The sequence below is a fragment of the Ceratotherium simum genome, chromosome 32 (genome assembly GCF_057802395.1).
Source record: "Ceratotherium simum simum isolate JZ-2026a chromosome 32, ASM5780239v1, whole genome shotgun sequence".
NCBI classification, from domain to species: domain Eukaryota; kingdom Metazoa; phylum Chordata; class Mammalia; order Perissodactyla; family Rhinocerotidae; genus Ceratotherium; species Ceratotherium simum.
The window spans coordinates 7,779,958-7,796,442 of NC_141931.1; the positions used below are offsets into that span (position 1 = coordinate 7,779,958).

At 37.7% G+C, this 16,485-nt stretch overlaps 1 protein-coding gene across 7 annotated transcripts in view; it reads left to right on the forward strand.

Moving 5' to 3' along the window:
* MPP7 (MAGUK p55 scaffold protein 7) overlaps positions 1-16,485 on the forward strand; it is a 264,230-nt gene that overhangs the window by 242,407 nt on the left and 5,338 nt on the right. For 6 of the 7 annotated variants that reach the window (XM_087420720.1, XM_087420721.1, XM_087420722.1 and 3 more), the window contains 3 exons: positions 4,409-4,489; positions 14,265-14,358; positions 15,390-15,498. In XM_087420720.1, the coding sequence (XP_087276846.1) occupies positions 4,409-4,489; positions 14,265-14,358; positions 15,390-15,498 (284 nt within the window). The remainder of the gene's footprint in view (positions 1-4,408; positions 4,490-14,264; positions 14,359-15,389; positions 15,499-16,485) is intronic. The other variant, XM_087420725.1, reaches the window with a different exon arrangement.

Sequence of the window (16,485 nt, forward strand, 5' to 3'; positions counted from 1 at the left end):
CAGCATACTAATTCAAACATACCTAGTTTTTTCCTCCAGAGTTAAAATAAATCATTGTGGTTTTTTTGGCATGGGTAGTAGAAGAAAGAAAAAAATGCCGACTCGCACTTAGCAAAGGATTGCACACTCTGGGAAGCACTCCAGAGCTGAGAGCTGCTGAGGAACCAGTCCATTCACATCACCCCTTTCAGTCGTAGGTGCTTTAGGGGGGGTCATGGCAGGCCAAGACCCATTATTTAAGTTTTAGTGTTCTGTTTTGTTTGCTTTTTCTTTTTTGAGCATCTGTAATTGGGTTTGCATCATCTGTACATAGAAGGCAGCCCCATTGTCATACCACTTGTTTTTCTTGTTTGTTTTCTGTTTATTTTAAAGATTCTGTTTGTTTTAAAGATTTAAAGATTTCTGTTTATTTAAAGTTTTAGAACTCATTCTATTTTTTGTACCTTCAGAGTAGGTAAAATACATAAGCCCCTGCGTGGTGCCTGGCATTTCATAGACAGTAAATGTTCTCGATTTCCTCCTCTCCCTCGGAGACGTGGTCTCTTCTGGCAGTCTCCAATTTTACCTTGGTGTGACTACATTTACAAGGGCCCCCAGCCCTGGCCGCGCTCTTACATTGTATCCTCCTCTGAGTTTAGGTCGGTGGATTTCCCTCCCTTAAACTCACTGTTCCAGAGCCAGGGTCATCACCTTCCCGCCTGCTTCTCTGTATCTTAAGGTCCCAGAGAGCCAAGCCCAAATGTGCGCTCCACCAGCCTCTCTCAGTGACCTTGAGGATGTAACCTAACATGCCTAACCATCCTATCCAGGCATGCTAGCTGCAAACGCTTTTTCCCTTTAACTCCCACTCCCTTGTTTTGTTCAACAAATAATTTTACCTCCATAACAGCATAATTACTGAGTTTAATTTAAATAAGTAAACTAATGAATGCCTACAGTTTGCCAGCTGGGGAAACAATCGGTGAATAAGTACATGGCATCTGTGTTTTCACAGAGTTCACAGTCTGTTAGAGGGTAAAGACGAGTTGATAAACAGTTACAATAGAGTGTGCAGATACAGGGAGCCCGTGAACTCGGTGCCTAAGCCAAATCCAAATTGTCAGGGAAGATTCCCTAAGGTGTATCTAAGCTGAATCCTAAACAACAAGCAAGAATTAGCACACAAAGAGAGGATAGGAGTGTTCTTGCAAAAGACCGTGTGACGAGGACCCAACAGCACAAAGGAGAACCTGCCATAGTTCAGGAAGGAGGGGAAATCTCAGGCAGCTGGAGTGTGCACTGCAAAGGAAGGACGGGCAAGGATTCAGATTAGAGATTCAAATGTCGCTCACAACATGCAATCTATGTAAACCTATCAGAGAATTTCCGTGTGATTTTGTGCACAGTGGAGGAAGAATGAGAGGTGCTGGTGAGAAATGGCAGAAGCCTAAACCAGGATGGTGGAGACAGGAGCGAACGGTAGCTAGAGGAGGGCGTGGGGTTAAGGGAAGTTTTGTTGAGTTTTTTTGTTGTTCTTGTTTTAAGGTAGGAGAGAATTTATTAGTTTTAAGTGCTGATGGAAAGAACCCAGAAGCAAGAGAGGTGAAGACGTCAGGAAGAGATATCTCTAAAGAAGGTTATGTACAACCAAAGAGGAGGACAAAAGATGGTCTAGGTGGGTCTAGATGCTTATGTTTATAGAAAGGATTTTGAAGACATTGCGTGTGGTGGCTTCTCTGTTCTTTAAAGTACTTGAGGTCTTCTGCTGAGCTTGAGGTGGTGATGGTAACACTAGAAGTTTTGCTCATTCAACAGATTTTTATTGAGGGCTTACTTTATGGAGATGGTAAATGACATAATATGATTCCTGCCCTCACAGTGCCTCTTCCTGGCAGGGGAGAGAGGCCGTTAAATAATGTATTATCCAATTGTTTAATTACAGCTTTTAAATATTATGAGGGAGATGTACAGGATGCTCTGATACCGTAAAAATGAGAAACATGCTGTACGGGGTCAGAAGAGACTTTCTTGAGGAAGGGCTGTTTGCGCTGAGCTCTGAAGGACATATCAGAATTACCTGGGGCTTCAGGTAAAGGGGAGGGAGAGCTGGAGTAAATGCTTCGAGGCAGGAGGACAAGGCAGGAATCACATCACGCAGAGCCTCCTAAACCGTGTAAAGATTTTAATCTTTTTCGGAAGAGCCATTGGAAACTACATTTCTAAGAATGTTAAGCAAGGGAATAACAAGATCAGAATAGCTCCTTAAAAAGAACTCTCTGGCTGCTGGATTATGATGGATTAAAGTGGCTGATGAGCAGATGTGGGGCAGCCGTTAGGAGGCTGTTCCAGGAAAGGAGGCAAAAATGGTGATATCTTAGACTAGTGTGGCAGCAATGTCAATGGAGAACCATAGGTCTGAAGGATAGTTAGGAGGTAAAATTGACAGCCTGTAAAATATGTTTTACTACAGGGGTACATGAGAGAGAAGTCACAAGAAGGCTCCCAGGAGTGAGTAGAGAGGAGAATGGAGGATCAAAATTACCAGTATGGGGGTCTAAGAAATACAATTGATAATGAAAACATAGAGTAATTGCTGGAGGGCGTGAATGTATGGCATTACTGCTCCAGGATTATATGGATTTTCTGCACTCAGTAGTCCAGATGTGGAAGTGGAGAGGGGCCATTGGATTGATCTTCGACTGGAAGTTTCCTTGGCAAGTGTAATAAAAGGACCACGCATAAGAAATTTGAGGATATTAGCAAAGTAGGGGGAGAATTATGACCCATGAAAGTAAAGACATGAAGTGCGTGGAGAGGTAGAGGGTGTAGTGAATGACCAGTAGGGGGACAGGTCTCTTTATACAGGAGGTAGCGTTAGAGCAAGGAAGGCTCAGGCCCCAACTCCTCCCTCTTCATCTTGGCTCACACTTTCCCTCCACTCAGAATGCCCGCCCTGCTCTGCTCTGTCCACCTATATGTTCTTCATTGTCCGGCATAAAACCTTGTTCTTTTCAGAGCTCAGAAGAGGAAGTAGGCAAGGGAATGACAGTCAAATGCCTGGATTCTGTGCTAGGCACTATATGTAAGTTTTCATTTATTCCTCCCAAGCAGGGAGGGTAATTATTTTTATTTATTTATTTCAAAATTACTTTCAGAATTAGAATGAAGTCTAATAAGGCTCAGAGACTTTAACTTGTTCAGTGTCTTAGTCCATTTGGGCTGCTATAACAAAATACCACAGACTGGGTGGCTTATGAACAACAGAAATTATTTCTCAGTTCTGGAGGCTGGAAGTCAGAGATCCGGGTGGTGGGGTGAGGGCCCTCTTCTGGGTCACAGACTTCCCCTTGCTGAAGGGGCTGCGGAGCTCAGCGAGATATCTTTCATAAGAGCACTAATCCCAATTATGAGGGCTCCAGCCTCGTGACCCAGTCACCTCCCCAAGCCCACACCTTCTAACGCCATCACATTGGGCTTGAGGATTCCAGCATGTGACTTGGGGGGGGACACACATTCAGACTGTAGCATCCAGTGTTAGCAGATGAGGGAGTAATGAAGACGGGAATCGAACTCAGGGCAGTCTGGCCCGAGGGCTTGTGTTCTCCCCAATGCACGACACCACCATTACATAGACCCTGGTGTCAGAGTTGTGAGACGCTGGCCATCTGCGGCTTGTGTCCTTCCGATTTTTTATTTCAGACTCATATTTGTAACCGCTCTTCTTCGTTTTTCGTCCTCAGTCTCTTAATCATTTAGTCTGACTCTCTCAACCCAGTTACTTTCTTTGAAAGCACAGTTCACTTATCATCTTTTCTTCTCCACCATATTTACCATATGCCTTGTTCCTTGTAGGTGTGTAGTATGTATGCATCGATTGATTTAAATATGTAAAGTCTATGCAAGTTTTCCAATGCTTAAGGACCAAATGAAAATATACAGTGTAGGAGAGGATCTTGATAAATGTAAATGTGCTGATGGTTTTGCAAATTTAAAATGCATAATTAGATTTGCAGCTAAAATAAAATCAAGGTTCCAAGATTTTCTTTTAAGATCTAAAAACATTTAAAATTGAAATTATCACTTTTCAGACTGTGCAATTTAATTTTTTAGGCTCACATATTTTTTAAGCTCTTCTGGATACCTTTACTTGGTAATATACTCAGGTACTCTTGGGTATGTTTCATTTAAGACATAAATACTTCTAATCTTTTAATGGAAAGGTGGAGATTTAAATTTAAAAAGTGAAAAATCAACAAAAGAACTCCTAGCTTTTTCTTATGTACAACTTAACTAGAGATAACCTCTTTACTAGGGATGCATGTAAAGTTGGATACATGTTTTCAGTCTGTCTGATGGATTCATGTCAGTTATAGAAGTGTTTATGTGGTGTTTGGTTTAGTAATGAGTTTATATTATCCTGTTTTTTTAGGTCCGGTAGGAGTAGGTTTGAATGAACTGAAACGAAAGCTGCTGATCAGTGACACACAGCACTACGGTGTGACAGTGCCCCGTAAGTTCTGTGCTATTCGACGCTGCTGGGATTGCACTAATAATGACTGCTCAACACCTACACAGCATGTATGATGCCACTGTTGTAAGCATTCGCCATCTAGACCTCACAACAGCTGATGAAGTATGTTGTGACATTACCCACATTCTACAGAGAAGAAAACTAAGGCACAAGAGTTAGAGATTTGCCCTGGGTCACATAGATCATTGGCAGGATACTTGTTGATCTCAGCTTCCCTACTCCCAGATTTTTATGGTGAATTTTAATATACATATGATGTCAAATTATTATTTACAAATTTGCTTCTAAATAAAAGTCTATTCTGTTTCCTAAAATAAGTGCTAATGTTTTCCAGAGTTCTTCACCAGCTTTAAGATTAGAAGGACCAAACCACAGAGAGCTGAAGGAGGCTTCTTACGATATAAACCTTTCCTAATTACTTTTTATATGTAGTAATTGGCAGATAGTGTTAAATGGGCCTTTCATGGCCATATATAATCCAAATATGGTAAGCTTTTTTTCAGTACACAGAATTAGATCTATTTTTAGAAAAATGGTTTTCACAGGCGTTCTTACAAATGAAATGTGATGCTGGAAGCATTTTGATCTCCAGAACAAATGCCATTTGACTACTTAATATGTTGATATTAGAAAGCCATCTGAAAGACTAAATTGAAATGTTGGCTTTTTCAAGTGGTTTTAGTACTAGTTAAAAAAAAAAAGCGTGTGTATGTTGCCCTTAGCAATGTTCTCTAGTTTTGGAAGAGTTAAACTTTATTTTAAAATTATAGTTTTCTATTACTTCTATTACCTTGTTACTATGTTTTTCCAAATTATTGTTTGTAATCATTTTCAGCCATAAGTTATAGGACTGCTGATTTCCACCAACAGAGATGAAAGACAAGGAAAATGCGGAATTAAACAGTTTCTTTCTTTTTTTCTTTTTAACTTTAATTATTCACTTCTCTTATAAAAGCTGAATTGCAATATACAGGTAATTAGAAAATTTTACAAAACAATTGTTCAGCTTATAGGTGAGCAATTACGAAAGAGGATAGAAAAACAGATTACAAAGGAAAATAATGCATTGATTAGTTTCCTACTGTATATTCATCTCTTTTATTTTCATCTTTATATTTTGTGCTCCCACATGTAAGATGAGTAATGTCTCCATTTCACAGAGAAGGAAACGAGGGTAGAAAGGATACCTTGACTAGAGTTCCATAGGTGATAGCTGCCATTGCCTTTGAAACCAGGTTTGATGATACCACTTTTCATCTTCTTCCTCCTATGTAACACCACACAGTCCTTTCAAACTATAGATTCTCTTTATGTAGCCCAGTTAGTAGTAAAAACTGATTTCTTTTGAAGATGATAAATATCAGTAAGACTGTCTATCAAATGTAACCCTCCACGGTACTTTTGATATTACTCAAGGACCCAGGGCAAGATACTTTGGCTTCAATTTATCTAATTATTAAAATAGTATTTGCCTCTGAAGTTGTTACAGAAATTGACAACATCCGGGAAGGTTCTGGGCCTGGCACTCTCCAAAGAAATTCCCAAAGTAATAATTTTCCACTCTGATTCACTTTTAAACAGGCGTTAATATCAAAAGATCCCCATATGGCAGTGTTTTTTCAAGACTTGCCTGATAAAAAGAATCTCTTGGGGTTCTTGTGAAAAGTACCCAAGGCCTTTCCAAAGAGATTCTCCTTCAGGAGATCTGTCAGAATGCCCGAAAATCAAGTATCCCAGGTGATTCATAATATCAAACATGTTTGGAAAATATAGCCATAGCATCAACTCAGGATGATGTAATTAATTAAAGAAGAATACATTTTAAGAGCAATTTTGGAATTTTAGATTGTTTTGCTTTGTAAAATACTTTAGGTAGAGTTTTCATTGTTGGGAGAAAAATTACTGCTTTGATTGTACCACCAGTATTTTGCTTGATGTTTAACTCTGTAATTCTCCTTTCTAAAACATGTACTAAATGTCCAGCAGAATGGATAAATTGAACAAGATGTGGAGGAGTGGAATGCACACACACTGCTGGTGGGAGTATAAATTAATTCAACCACTTTGGAAAACTAAGTGGCAGGGTATTTACTAAAGCTGAGCAAACACATACCTTATAAGCCAGCGTTTCCACTCCTAGTACACACCCAGCAGAAATGCACACAACATGTACTTAGACATTCTTGGAAACTTTATTCATAAGAGCTCAAAACTGGAAACTACCCAAATGCCCATCGGTAGCAGACTGGATAAGTAAATGATATATTCACACAGTGGAATGCCGTAATGCAGCAAGAATAAACCATCTGCTACTCCGTGCAGCAGTGCGAATGAACTCCACAACATCCTGTTGACTGAAAGGAGGGAGACACAAAAGAGACTATGCAGTATGAATATTCTGCATATTCCATTTTTATAAATACAGTAAAAGCAGTGCTGATGTGTGCTGTTAGAAATCTCGAAGAGATGGATCAGAAGAGCATGACTCTGGAGCGCTGGCAATTTTCTGCTACTTATTAGAGTTCTGGGTTACGTGGGTGTGTTCAATCTGTGAAAATTCATCAAACTTACATGTGAACTTTTCTGTCTGTATATTACTCTTCAGGTTTTTTAAATGTTAAAAAGACCTGCTTGGCAGTTTAGTTAATTGTGGTTTGCTGATGTTGATTTCCTGGGTTCGATATGTACTATAGTTATGGAAGAGGTTACCACTGGAGGAAGCTGCGTGATGGTTACTTGGGACCTCTCTGTGCTATTCTTGCAACTTCTTGTAAATCTATAATTATTTCAGTTTTTAAAAACTATTTAAGCGGTTGCTAAATCAGGTAAATGCTATTGCTTGTGGGCTAAAATGGCTGAACAAATTATATGATCTTTTAAAATTATCCATATAGCCATATTAAACATTCAAAGTTGCTTTTAAAGAAAGTGGTAGCCGCATCCCCTGTTTTCTACCTCTTTGCTTCTCTGTGGGAAGTTTCATCCTTGATAAGCCGCATCAACATTATCATCAGGCTATAGGTTATCATCAGTAAATCTAAATGACTGTTATTAGAATCAGTCTTAAAAGGGGCTCTCAGTAAATTAAAATATAGTAGTTAACAAAAAGTATTGCAGTAGATATCAAATACCTGATGGATTCCAAAGTCTTTATAGTTTGAAATTTGGGCACTCTTAGTGAACCACAGCTGTTAATCACTTTCTGTGGTTTCTCATGAAGGCATAGATCACAGTTATGTGTTTTCATAGGTTTCAAAGTACTCATGTTCTAGAACACTTCTTTGTCCATGGGATACCTCAGAAGAGATTTCTAAAAATGTATATACAGTCATGCGTTGCTTAACAATGGGGATACATTCTGAGAAATGTGTGGTTAGGCGATTTCATGCCTGTGCGAACGTTGTCGAGTGTGCTTACACAAACCTAGATGGTACAGCCTACTCCACACCTAGGCTATATGGTGCTAATCTTATGGGACCACCATCATATGTGTGGTCTGTGGTTGACTGAAATGTTGTAAACTAGGGTACCAGTTAAAAAAAATTTTTTTTTCTTATCTCACCAGGGCAGTTATTCTGGCATTTTGCTGGGGCAGGGGAAGCGGGTAGAGTTTGTCTCATATTTAGTTGACGTTTGTTTTACCCTGTGAGCACAGTGGGTACTCAGTGAACTATGGTGCGGTAGTAGCCTGCGTTGTGGTTAGTATGCCCATCTTTCCCCTTGAATTCTCTTCTCATAAGAATTTGCAGATCCCGTGTTCAGGATTCCTCACTGTTAATGGGTTTGTGAGATTCCTATGGCACCTCATTGCAATTAGACACTAAAATCAGTAAAAGTACATCAGACTTGGATAAGTTGGGTTGATCATGATAAGCAAACAATTCGATTGTGGACATGTTACCTTTTAAATGTGTTTGGCAGCATCATAAATGTCTTGTTCACTTGACGTGGTTCTAATTGTTTTTAACCCTCCTAAGTGGACTCCATGTGTCAGAGCAGTGATCCTTAAACTGTGCATTCCAGATTTTCAGAGTGTTCTGCCATTAAAATTGAATAAAGGCAACCTTTCCTCAGTTCATGAGAAACAGGTTAATGCACAAAACATTCTCAGTTTTGATTTTCAGCAATGCATTTTTCTTAAGCCTACTTTTTGTTAAAGGAACACCAACAAACAACAAAATTGATTAAGTCATAAATGAATATTAACCCTAAACTCCGAAGCAGGGTGAGCATCATACTAATTCCAATATCTTTCATATTCTTGGATGCATGTTATGTTTTATGTACTTAATGGAGTCTGTTTTTCTGCTGTGAAATTCATTCTTAGCTTTTATGATAGAATTTAATTTATCAGTACTTCATGCTATTCCTGCAGAGGGTGTGACATTCCGTAAAGAACAGCACAACCTATTGGTGCTCCACCAGTGAAAGTATGAAAAACTGTTTCAGGAGATCTGAGTGTTGTATTAAAATATGATTGCTAACTAAATAGAAGGGAATTAAAATTTTGGATATAATTTAAATTAATTGGGTTTTATAAATCCATTACTTTTTGTATTACTTTTTCCCCACTTTCCACATTTTTTTTCTCCCAAAGCCCCAGTAGATAGTTGTATGTCATAGCTGCACATCCTTCTAGTTGCTGTATGTGGGACGTGGCCTCAGCATGGCCGGAGAAGCGGTGCGTCGGTGCGCGCCCGGGATCCAAACCCGGGCCGCCAGTAGCGGAGCACGCGCACTTAACCGCTAAGCCACGGGGCTGGCCCCAACATTTTTATTTTTATAATATTATTGAGATATACTTGAAATAAACTACACATATTTAAAATGTACAATTAGGTTAGTTTTAACATATGTATACACATGTGAAATCACCACAACATAATTAATATTTCCGTCTCCATCCCCAGGCAACCACTAATCTGCATTCTGTCACTATAGATTAGTTTGAATCATGTGGCATTTTATGTAAATAGAATTATACAGTATGTTCCCAATTATTTTTTGCCTGGCTTTTTTGACTCAGCATGATGAGTCTGAGATTCACCCATGTTGTTTCATAGATCCATAATTCATCCCTCTTCATTGATGAGTAGTATTTCATTGTACAGAAATGCCACTGCTTGTTTATCCGTCCATTCACCTGTTGATGGATACTTGGGGGTTTTTCATTCATTTTCGGCTATTACAAATAAAGCTACTGTGAGGTTTGTATTCAAGTATTTTGATAAACATATGTTTTTGTTTCTCTTGGGTAAGTAAGTCGGAGTAGAATGGCAGAATGGCTGGGTCATATGGTGGATGTATATTTAATTTTTTAAGAAACGACCAAACTGTTTTCCTACACCATTTTACAACCCACTAGCAGTGTGTGTAAGATCCAGTTGCTCCACATCCTTGCCAATCCTGGATATAGTCAGTCTTTTAAATTTTTGTCAATGTAATACGTGTGTAGTGGTATCTCATACTCCAGTTTGCATTTAACTAATGACTAATGATGTTGAGTATCATTTTGTGGACTCAGCCTTTTGTGTATCCTTTTTGGTGAAGTGTCTATTCAAATCTTTTGCCACTTTTAAAAATTGAGTTGTCTCGTTATTGGGTTTTGGGAGTGTTTTGTATATTCTGGATATGTGTCCTTTATCTGATGATAAATGTATTACAAATATTTTCTTCCAGTCTATGGCTTACCTTTTCATTTTCTTAATGGTGTCTTTCGAAAAGCAAAAGTTTTTAGTTTTGACACAGTCTGATTTTTTTCTTTTATGTTTTGTGCTTTTTGTGTTCTATCTAAAAATCCTTTATTATCTCAGGCTTACAAAGACATTTCCTGTTTTTTCTAGAAGTTTTATAATTTTAGGTTTTACATTTGGGTCTTGATCCATTTCAAGTTATTTTTTTCTGTTTTTAGCAAACTTTTCATGTTCCTGACCTGAGGGGAAAACAGTTCAGTCTTTTACCATTAACTATGATGTTGGTTCATTGATGCCCTTTACTAGTTTGAGGGCATTCCTTGTGATTCTTAGTTTGCTAGGACTTTATCATAAATGTGTTGAATTTTTTTCTAATGCTTTTTCTGCATATATTGAAGTGAGGGTGTGTTATATTCTATCCTGTTAATATGGTGAATTCCAGTGATTTTCAAATGTAAGCCAACCTTTCATTCCTGAGATAAATTCTACTTGGTCATGATATAGTATCTTTTAAAAAAAATATATTGTTGAATTTGACTTGGTAATATTTTTGTTGAGGATTTTTGTATCTAAAATTATGATGGATATTGGTCTGCAATTTTCTTCTTCTCTAGTCTTTGTCAGTTTTGGAGATTAGGGTTGTACTAATATCATAAAATGAATTAAGCAGTGATCCTCCTCCTATTTGCAGAAAATGTTTATGTGATTAGTGTTATTTCATCCTTGAAGTCTCTTTTATCTGAATTAAAGTAGCCACTTCAGCCTTCTTATGCTTCCTATTTACATGGTATATCATCTTCCATCTGTTTACTTTCTTTATCTTTCTTTATTTATCTTTACTTACTTTATTTATCTGTGTCTTTATATTTAATGTGTCTTTCTTTTAGACTTATAGACAGCATGTACTAGGGTCTTGCTTTTTTACCCATTCTATCAATCTTTGCCTTTTAATTAGAAGATAGACCACTAACATTTACTGAATTATGAAAATGACTGAATGTAAGCTACCATATTAGGATTTGTTTTCTGTTTATCCTTTGTTTTTTGTTTTCTTTTTCTTCCTTTTCTACCTTTTTTACAAAAATTATTTGAATGTTTTTTAGTATTCCATTTTAATTTACCTGTTGGCTCTCTGCTTATATCTCTTTAAATTATTTTGTTGCTGGTTGCTCTAGGGATTACAATATCCATATACCTAACCATTCACAGTCCACGTAGAGTTAACTTTGTGCCATTTCACATAAAATATAGAAAACTTGCAATCATATGTCTTTTCCATTCCTTTTTGTTGTAGTGGTTAAATTTATTATATTTGCATACATTGAAAACTCCACCAGGGCCGGCCCCGTGGCTTAGTGGTTAAGTGCGCGCGCTCCGCTGCTGGCGGCCTGGGTTCGGATCCCAGGTGCGCACCGACGCACCGCTTCTCCGGCCATGCTGAGGCCGCGTCCCACATACAGCAACTAGAAGGATGTGCAGCTATGACATACAACAATCTACTGGGGCCTTGGGGGGAAAAATAAATAAATAAAATCTTTAAAAAAAAAAAAAAAAGAAAACTCCACCAGATAGTGTTATAACTTTTACTTTGAAACAGTCATATATATTTTAAACAACTTAAGAGGAAAAAAGTAGACTTCTATATATACTCAACTATTTCTTCTTTTCTTGGTCTTTCTTCATTTCTGAAGATACAAGTTTCTTTCTTATCATTTCCTTTCAGCCTAAAAAACTTCCTTGAATATTTCTTTTAGAACAGATCTGATGAATTCTATTAGTTTCTCTCCATCTGAAAAGGTCTTTATTTTGCCTTTATTCCTGAAGAATATTTTAGTTGATAGGTCTTTCTTTCAGTACTTTAAAGATATTATTTCACTGCTTTCTTGTTTTTATGATTTATGATAAGAAATCTGTAGTCATTGAAATCATTATTCCCTTTTGTGTACAGTGTTGGTTTTTTTCTAGATGCTTTCAAGATTTTCTCTTTGTCTTTGACTTTTAGTAGTTTGGTTATGATGTGCTAGGTGTGGTTTTCTTTAAATTTATCCTGTTTGGCATTTGTTAAGCTTCTGAAATCTGTAAAATTTGTCTTGAGCCAAATTTTAGCAGTTTTTGGCCATTATTTCTTCAAATACATTTTTTTCTGCCTCAATCTCTTTTTCTTCTCCTTCTAGGAGCCCAATTATACACGTTACACATTTCAGTATTTTCACACAGGTCCCTGGGGCTCCATTTATATTTTCTCAATCATTTTTCTCCTTGTTGCTCAGATTTTGTAATTTATATTAATCCATCTCCATTCTGCCACTGAGCCCAAATAGTGATTTATTTCTGTTTGATATTGTATATTTTAGTTCTAAAATTTCCATTTTGTTGTTCTTTATAGTTGCTATTTATCTAAGAATTCATATTTTCATTCATTTCAGGTGTGTTTTCCTTTATCTATGAAGCACAGTTACAATAATAGTTGCTTTAAAGTCTTTGATAGTTCTAACTTCTAGATCATTCAGGGTTGTCATCTGTCAGAGACTTGGTCTTGAGACCTATGGAGAATTGGTCATATTTTCTTGGTCCTTTTATGGTGAATAATTTTAAATTGCATTCTGGATATCATGAATGCAACGTAGTATCAACTCTAGGTCCTGTTATAGTATTCTGGAGAATGTTGATGTTTTTATTTTAGCAAGTGATCAACCAGTTTATTTGTAGACCCTAAGTTCTATCTCATTTTCTGTGAGCTGTAGTTTAAATCTCACTTCAGTTCTCTAAACATTTGCTCTGTTGGTTTGGGTCTGCTCTGTCCAGACCCAAACACTTGTAGGGTCACATGTTGTTCAGGGATTAGTCTGAAACTCATGTGCATGGTTCAGATCTCAGCTTAGTTCTCTAAGCCTTTTCTGCGTTGGTTGGATGTGTTCTCTTATTCAGGGGTTAGGCTGAGACTTGTCTATTCTAATCTCAGTTCACTTCTTTAAGCCCTTACTGTGCTGGTTTGAGTATGCACTGCACGTGCATAGCTCAGGGGTTATTCTTAGACTAGTGTTGGTTCATACACAGAGGTAGAGTATTTCCTTCTCTGGTTCTCTCCCTTCCTGGACTCTCTCCACACTCTCCAACCCACAGGGGCTTTTTTTTTCCTGGGTGTTTTCACCAAAACCTCAGGGCTTCTATTAGTTTATTCACCATGCTGCTCTGTGAATGATTCCCACCCTAAAGGCAAAGCTAAGAGAAAATAAAAGTTAAACTCTTCTCCCTGCAGGTTGACTCCCCTCCACAATTTACCTCCTGTGTTTCTTTTCAGAGTGCTCAGAGAGGTCCCTTGGGTCTCAACTTTTCAGCTGGAATCAGCAGGAAGGAAGGACTGTAGTCACTTCACACTTGCCATAACAGCACTGCCAGGCCTTAGGGATTTTTGTTTTTGTTTTTAAGCTAATCTTGTATTTTCTGCTCCATTACAATTCAGTAACAAATAATGAGGCAAAATTACTGAAAGTCTGGAAATTCAGTAGTATTCCAAAAAGATGTTTATATCTTTGCCAAGGAGGAATGAGTAGCACATAGAGGTCTTCGACTTCATTCGGTTAATAAAACAAAACATTGATGGCATATCCACTATGTGCCATGTGTGGAAGACAATAAAATAATTTCAGAGTTTACCTTACAACATAGTGGGCACTAGACTTGCTTCAATGAAGAAGGATCAGTAAATAATGATAATAAGCGTATTATTTGCAAAAGAAAGGGTTTTTTTCCTCCAGGGTTTAAATACCATTTTTATTTAATTAACACATTAGAGAGCCTTCAAAATAATAAATACTAGCACAGACACAATGCAATTTAATTTTGAATCCATCTTCAAATCAATATACTTTTAATATCAGTGGAAAATCTGAATTAAGGACATTTTACTATATTTTATTAGCTAATTTGCTTTTTTATAAGTTTTAAAATCTTGTTTAAGAAAAGTTACTTTAATTAAATAACACAGTGATTTCTTTTTTAGTATTTTCCTTAGGGTGGCTGATGTAGACTCTTCTAAACTCTTTTTAATTACATCACAGACACTACCAGAGCAAGAAGAAGCCAGGAGAGTGATGGTGTTGAATACATTTTCATTTCCAAGCATTTGTTTGAGACAGATGTACAAAATAACAAGTACGTGGAAGTTTTTAAGAATATTTATGCGACTATTGTTTTTAAGCATGTGCCTGTATATCCAGTTTTAGACAACTGAGGGTTCCCTTCCATTTGAAATGTATTTTAAGTTTTATACTAATATTTGAAACTGATAAAAAGGTGGTAATTCATTTAATAGTTGTTATCAATCTTTGCCTGTAATTTTTTAAATATCCTAGAAGTGCTGTATTTCTGGTAAGTTAAACATGTAGGAATTATTTTGAAGAATGAAGGGAGGTTGCTAGTATATTATGACCTCTTTCCACCCCACTAATTGAATCTTCACATATAATTTGGATAGAATTTTATTTTAAAAACTAACAGCTAATAGATCTCTAGTTCCACAGTCTCCTTCACACACAAATCTCTGTCTCATTGGCTCTTCAAAAAATTGAAGTAATGTTAATCATCTGCTTGTACCATATCCTCTCGCTAGCCCTAAGTCTCCTACCCCCAGGTTTTCCATTTGCGTTAGCATGAATATTTTAGGGTATCAGAGAGCAATGTGTATTTTAATGCAGGATTATGAGATTTTATTGAAACATCAAAATGCTTTTTTCGCGTTTGGCACAGCAGTTGTGTTTTTATAGCACGTACTCGGCTGCCCTGGTTCCATTAGCCACCAACCAGCTCCTCCCCTCGTTCTGAAGCTGAGCGTGGTTATTCTGTAGCGTGCAGTGAAATTTCAGTAGTTTCTATTGTTTGGCTTATTCGCTGTTTTATTGCATTGCATTAGTTCTGAAAAAGAGGTGATGGAAAACATTAGACTACTGCTGGCCCGAATTCCTTTTTTCTGCTGAAGTGTAATACAAGCAAGTGTTACTGATTTGAAAATGTAAAATAGAAGATTTTTTAAAATTGACATTCTGGAGTACTTGGCCCTATTTATTTTATTAAACACAGTAAAATACACATTCAGCAAAAATATCTTTTACGTATGAATTATGTCTTGCCACCTACATATTTTTTTAATTCACAAATGATTCTGATGCGTGTCTAATTTTCTACAGGTTTATTGAATATGGTGAATATAAAAACAACTACTACGGCACAAGCATAGACTCAGTTCGGTCTGTCCTGGCGAAAAACAAAGTTTGTTTGTTGGATGTTCAGCCTCATGTAAGTAAACAATGAACCATTTTACACCCTTCTGGCCCGTGTATTCCACTACACTTCATGTGAGCATTTTAATAGGAGGTAAATCTGAAGTCTACTCACTTTGGGCATATATGTGGCTTTTCTAAGATAGCAAAAGCATTTAAATGTAATTTGAGAACTCTTTGGTGAAAAAAAAGCCCATATTATTAGAGAAGAGGAGTAGGGGAGGCCTCGAGATCTGTGTTTGAAACTCTTGCTTATCTTCAGTTTTTGCCAAATATAATGACTCAGATATTTCTTCAATATATTTTGTATTTTACAAAATACATTATGTTGTATGTGTAATGTCTTCTTATGTGTTACGTATTATTATAAGTGTTTATAATTTTTGACAATGGACATTTTGGTTGTTGTTCTTTCTTTGATTCTGGTTCTGTATAGATCCTAGAAGTGTAAACCCCCAGCTAGAGCTGTGGGGCACGTCACAGGAATCGCCCTGCATGAGACCCTCATTGCAGCTCTTGGGTGGATCTTTGCCTGGCACCCTGGGAACTCTTTATGTCCACTGTGGACTGAGAATGCCAGTGGTGAAGCCATTCAGTTCCTTTACAATCGCATGTCTTCCAGCAGAAACCCAGCCCACGGCATTTTCTTTGTTCCTCAGGGGCCACAGATCCTCCCTCCACTGATGGTTACACCCTGGGGTGGACAGCCTCCAAGAGCCACAATGACCTGGAGAAGCCTTTTGTTCCTCTTAAGGAAGAAGAATCAGGACTACAAGAGTCCCAAGAATCATCAGGGGCACTGACTCCTAACTTAGGCACCAGGGGTGAATGGGATACTCCTGCTTGTGCAGAACCTGTCTGCTAGTGTCCTGGGTCTAGTTGTTCCCAGCTCCCTCGGCGTGGTTTAAACTCTGCATTCGCAGGACCTCACCAGCCCCTCTGTTGCCTACCACCACCACCGCCCCACTGCCACCACCCCTACCTCACTCACACACTCACATCA